Below are 5564 nucleotides of genomic sequence, written 5' to 3' on the forward strand. Positions count from 1 at the left end.
CCAGGGGAAAAAGAACAAAGAACAAGGGACAAGAGAGGCGATAAAAAAAAACATGTTGGCTAAGTAATTACTTCTTAATTAAACTAGTAGATTGAAAACAATAAAGGAATTACTCCTATTTTTATATTGGGCATGAAAGATACCTAATTTGATACAAACTCTTTTATCTTTTTCCCCAAAATACCCCTAAGGTTAAAAATGTCCCGGAATTTTGAATTATGATTCCAACACTGTTATAAGTTAATTGCTCATAGGTGAAGCCAAAAAAGAAAATGTGCAAGTTGTTAATGTGTCATAACATTAATGTCATGCATGTTGAAAAAAATGTGCTTGAGAACATTTTGGGAACTTTATTAAACATAGAAGAGAAGACAATACACAGTGATAATGCTCACCAAGATTGTCATAATAAAGAAGATTGGGTTTATTTGGGTGATTATTAGGAGACAGATAAAGCACTAGTAACTTTGTCACTCTTTACATATATTCACCTGTTACATAATAAAGTCTTATTTATATGTATTAATATAATCATTGAACACCAATTATCCTTGTTCTTATGGTAATCTTTATTATTGCAGAAAAGTAAAGTTACTGCACTCGAGGAAGAGGTTCGAGAAAACAAAGAAAAAGTCAAACAAAGTGAGGAGAAATGAAAATATGACATGATAGATATATCAGATCAAGAGTAATAGTTATGACCTTTAGTTCAAATTTATAATTTTTTGTCAAAAATGGTTTTACTATCCACACTTTGCTTAGATTTTTTTATTTATTGTTTTAACTTGGAAATGATGTCTAAATTACAATATTTTTTGTATAGATTTGGGGTAATGTGTGGGTATATGGAGTTGTGTTGGGGTGCGCATGGGTGGATGTGGAGATTTTGGATAGGGTGTGTTTGATAGAGTGTTGGTATTGGTGTGGGTGTGATTTTGGCGTGAGTGGTTTTTGTAGTGGTGTGGGTCGCATTTAATAGTTAGGGGTGACTTTTTGGTGTGTGGATGTATGTGTAGGTTAGAGATCCAATGAATTTCCATAAGAAGAAAATGGTGTGAGTAAACCAAATTTCCAATTATCTAAAAAGAAAATGAGTGGTTATTTATTTTTTAATAAAACTTTGGATCATCTATCATTAGTATCTTTATCTTTATGTAAGTAAATTATAAACAACAATAACTCGGTAAATAAGTTTTGCAATCTCTAGTATAGGTACTATAATAATAATAATAATAATAATAATAATAATAAAACTCAATCATGGAATATGCAACAACCTACAATCTGCTATGAAGACATTGGTTAATGTTACGTGAGCCAATATAATTTAAAAAATTGATAAAATAGTTAGTTACTCGTAATATTATTCTAATTTATGTGTTTGGTTGGACTTAAAAGGAGTAAAGAGATTCTTAAATGAAATAAGCTTTCTGGAATATGGAGGAAAGTGGATTCCTTCCAAAGTTGGAAAGAAAACATTCCTCGTCAGCAAGGAAAGTGACAAATTAAAAAAATTCCAATTTACTTATCAGAAAACCCACCACCACCACAACCGCTGCTACCCCCATGGACCACCGCCACCTCCACCTCCACCACCACCACATCCACCATTACCGCCGCCGCCGCCATGGACCACCTATCAACACTATCGCCACCATCACCACAACCGTTGCTACCACCACCGCCGTCGCCACCACCACCACCACTGATACCACCATCGCCACCACCACCACCACCATCATCGTAACCACCACCACCGCAACCGCCACCGCCACCACCACCACCACCTTCGCCACTACCACCACTACTGCCGCAGCCACGGACCACCCACTAACACTACACCACCTCCACCACCACCGCCGCCACCGTCATCGTGACCGCCACTGTCCCCACCACCGTCGCCACTGCCACCGCTGCTGTCACCACCACCGTCACCGATACAACCATCATTGTAACCACCACCACCGCAAACCCCACCACTACCACCACCACCGGTACAATTGAAAGTTATTGGGAGCATAACCCCTACTCCTCTAGACGTGTACTCGTCTGGGGTAACTATTTGGTAGGTTGTCATTACTAACATTATCCAGGTCATATTTATTCTTATTTTTATGTAATTTTATGAATTTTAAAAATACATTCTAGTTATGACAAACAAAAAATAAATAAATAAATAAACTAGCCAAATATGAAATTATGAAAAAAAATTATAACCTAAATTAAAACAACAATTTAAAACACGTTAAAGAAAATTAAAATAAAAAAATTAATTAATAAAGGAAAGGACATACTTGCTTATGGGTCATATAACAAACATAATCACTTCCCGAAATTAAGGATCGTAGAATTTATGGAACGGTTTCTCCCACATTAAACCCTATCAAAACCTTACGAGAAGGAACAACTATCGAAGGAGTCGGACGTGCATCGAAATCCAGGGCTACGATATACAATTACTCGTGAAACATTCATTGATCTTAGGTAACTAACCTTCTTTTCTATTGATTCGTTGGTTAAGCTTTTGTTACTCAATTTTAATGTTGCTCGTGGATTCCTTGTTCAATCATTATTAGCTTAGATTCTTTTCTCTCCATTAAAAATGCTCCAAATCATATGATATTTTGGCTACTAGAATTTTAATTTACCTCTATAGTAATGCCATGATCCACTAGAACATTCATTCCATCTGTTTCAACTTTCAATTTCAAAATCACACACACACACACACAGACACACACACACACATATATATATATATATATATATATATATATATATATATATATATATATATATATATATATATACGCCATCAAATATATATAATTATATAATACATTTATAGAGTAGAAAAATAGAAAAATATACGTATAATACATCAAATATAAACACATATAAGCCATAATATGTAAGCACAAAAATCACATACTAGCAAAACCAACTAAAAGTAGGAAAATACTGTAAATCTACAAAAAAAATTGAGCATGGAGAAGACGGTGAAGAAGAGTTTGTGGAAGTCGTTGATGATGAAAGTTTTGAAGTTGATTTAGATGATTTTATCGATTATGATACTATCCCCAATGAATTTAATGAAGAATTACCCGATGAATCAAACGAAGATTTAGATGATAGCAATGAAACAAATTTGGCACTATATGATGAGTCGGACGATGAATACGAATAAGTGTATTTTTTGTGTTTCTTTGTTGGTGTCTTTGATTTAGTATTTAACACTTTTTGACAATGGATATGAATAACTGTATTCTATTTGTATGTTGTTGGTGTGTTTTGTAATTTGTTAATTATTTAGAACTTTTTTGACAATGAATATGAATAATTTTACTCATGACTAACTTGTGTAAAAACCAATTTTTTGCAGGTAAAATGTGGATAATTTTTGTGTTGATGACGATTGCTAATCTCGGAGGTACGAAGCGTGTAAGGAAAGAACCTCGACAAATTTCAGTTGTGTCAACTGGTGAAGAAAGTGGAAGTGAATTGGATCCAAAGTTGTGTACGTTTCTTACACGTAAACGTGTTATGATATCTGTTGCATCAATAGGTATAACCTTACATGTTAATTTCTGATTACATTTAATTGATTCATCTATAATCTGTTAAAGTTGAATTTGGTGACCAAAAGTTAAAGGGTTATAATGAGTGTACGGGCTGTTTGATAAATGTTAGTGTATGGGGCAATTTGGTAATGAGTGCAGGGGATGTTTGCTAATGAGTGTAAGAGTTGTTTGGTAATTGTTAATGAAGGGGTTGTTAGTAATTTTTAGTGCAAGGTTTGTATTTTTTTTACTGTCGTAACAGACATAATCGGTCATAACTAATGATTGAATCTTTGTAGGAGCAACTGTTGCGAGAGAAAATACTCGATCAACTTCATTTCAGTCTGCCCAAGAAGAAAGTGTCTCTAGAACAACTTCTAAAACAACTGAACGTCCTCTTTCTCAAAATACGGATTCTTTTCCAATGAATAGGTAACTACATTTTTGCTTAATATTTTGAGTAATAGTAAATTACATAAATGGTACTTGCCTTATATTAGATTATAGTAATGGGCCATTGTGTAATAGTAAACTATAAACCAGTCTTTTTGTAATAGTATATAAATTATTTAAATTATATCCTACATAATAGTAAATTCCTTCAATTGTACTTGTGTTAATTAATGTGAAAATAGCAACAAGACAAAGTGGTTCCACCGAAGATACTCAATGATCTTCAATACCGTTAGTTGGTGAAGGAAATGTCTCTAACACGACTGATAACATGGAATCCCAAACTCAGCACTCTCATGCTCCAAGTAAGTAGTACGGATTTTATTATTTTATTTATAACATTACAAATTAAGAACAATATATATTGTGTAGATCAACGACGAAGGAGAGGACCTGATATTAATAAAAAGGCTTCACATATTTTGGACAAGATTGTGGAGAATCAACCAGATGCACGGATTACATTGAGAAAAGATACATATACTAAGAGATTCGTTGGGGATTCAGCAGTATATTTTGCAACGGAGGTTGGAATTGTGATGTGAAAGTTTTGTCCAATGGAATTCAATACATGGGAGAAAGTACCGAAAGAAAATAAAGATGAAATGATCGATAGATTACGTGTAAGTTATACTAGAACCGGATTGAATTTTCTTTTTTAGCACTTTTTTTAATTCACTCATTTTCAAAATATGAATAAGTCAGTCATATGAAGTCGGTATGACTTGATTCTTTTTCAACACGTAATTTATTGTTTTTAGTTCATTTTAGACTGCACAAAGTTATATTTTGGTTGAATACTGAATCATCTACAGGTCCGGCAGGACAACATATCTATGTTGTGTTTTTTTAAAATGTTTCGCTTCATAAAATAAAGCAAATCTGGTTCCAGTTCCGAACCGGTCCGGTTCTAAATCTCATCCCTAAAAGGTTAAAATGTGCACTAAATGCAGACAAAATTTAAATACCGCACGCATATATAGTTTTGATGGAATGTGTAGATGAGCAAATGCGAAGGCAATGGAAACGCACACGAAATACTTTGAAATATTTTTTGAAGAAAAATGGAGGAATGACCGATCCACAATTAGCACAATCTAAAATGAAGCCAGATTGTCGTAGCAAAGAAGATTGGTCTCATCTGTGTGATTATTGGGAGACAGATAAAGCACAAGTAACTTTTTCACTCTTTACATATACACATCTTTTACGTAATAATTTCTTATTTATATGTTAGTAACCATGTTCAATTTAAATTTTGTAGAAGTATGTTGATGAAATGAAAAATAATCGAGAAAAACTAGTGATTTCAAGTAGAGGAGGTTCTCGATCAATAGCAAATCACAAATTTAGCATGGTAACTAGCGAATTAGTTTATATTTGTATTAACATATTCATTGAACACCAACTATAAATAATTGTTCTTATGTAATTTTTATTATTGCAGAAAAACAAAGAGACTCAATTGCCCCCCACTCTAATCGAATTATATCATAAGTTGCATTTTCATCCTACAAAGGAATGGCTAAATGATGAGACACGCATTCAATA

At 33.3% G+C, this 5564-nt stretch overlaps 1 protein-coding gene across 1 annotated transcript; it reads right to left on the minus strand.

Annotated features, from left to right (window-relative positions):
- Positions 1 to 1521: 1521 nt before the first annotated feature.
- Positions 1522 to 2077, minus strand: LOC111899353 (glycine-rich protein 2-like). Its single transcript, XM_052767141.1, has 2 exons — positions 1836 to 2077; positions 1522 to 1705 (listed from the first exon to the last, which is right to left on the minus strand). Exons 1-2 carry the CDS (start codon positions 2075 to 2077, stop codon positions 1522 to 1524), a joined length of 426 nt encoding a protein of 141 aa, XP_052623101.1.
- Between the last annotated feature and the right edge of the window lie 3487 nt (positions 2078 to 5564).

The sequence above is a fragment of the Lactuca sativa genome, chromosome 1, assembly GCF_002870075.4.
Source record: "Lactuca sativa cultivar Salinas chromosome 1, Lsat_Salinas_v11, whole genome shotgun sequence".
Lineage (NCBI taxonomy): Eukaryota > Viridiplantae > Streptophyta > Magnoliopsida > Asterales > Asteraceae > Lactuca > Lactuca sativa.

What these genes read in the sequence shown, in the direction of transcription:
- LOC111899353 (XM_052767141.1), bottom strand. Translation starts at nt 2,077, where the DNA reads ATGACAACCTACCAAATAGTTACCCCAGACGAGTACACGTCTAGAGGA. An exon ending in GGTGGTGGAGGTGGTGTAGT is followed by an intron (nt 1,706 to 1,835) that starts GTTAGTGGGTGG and finishes TGGTGGTATCAG; the next exon opens with TGGTGGTGGTGGTGGCGACG.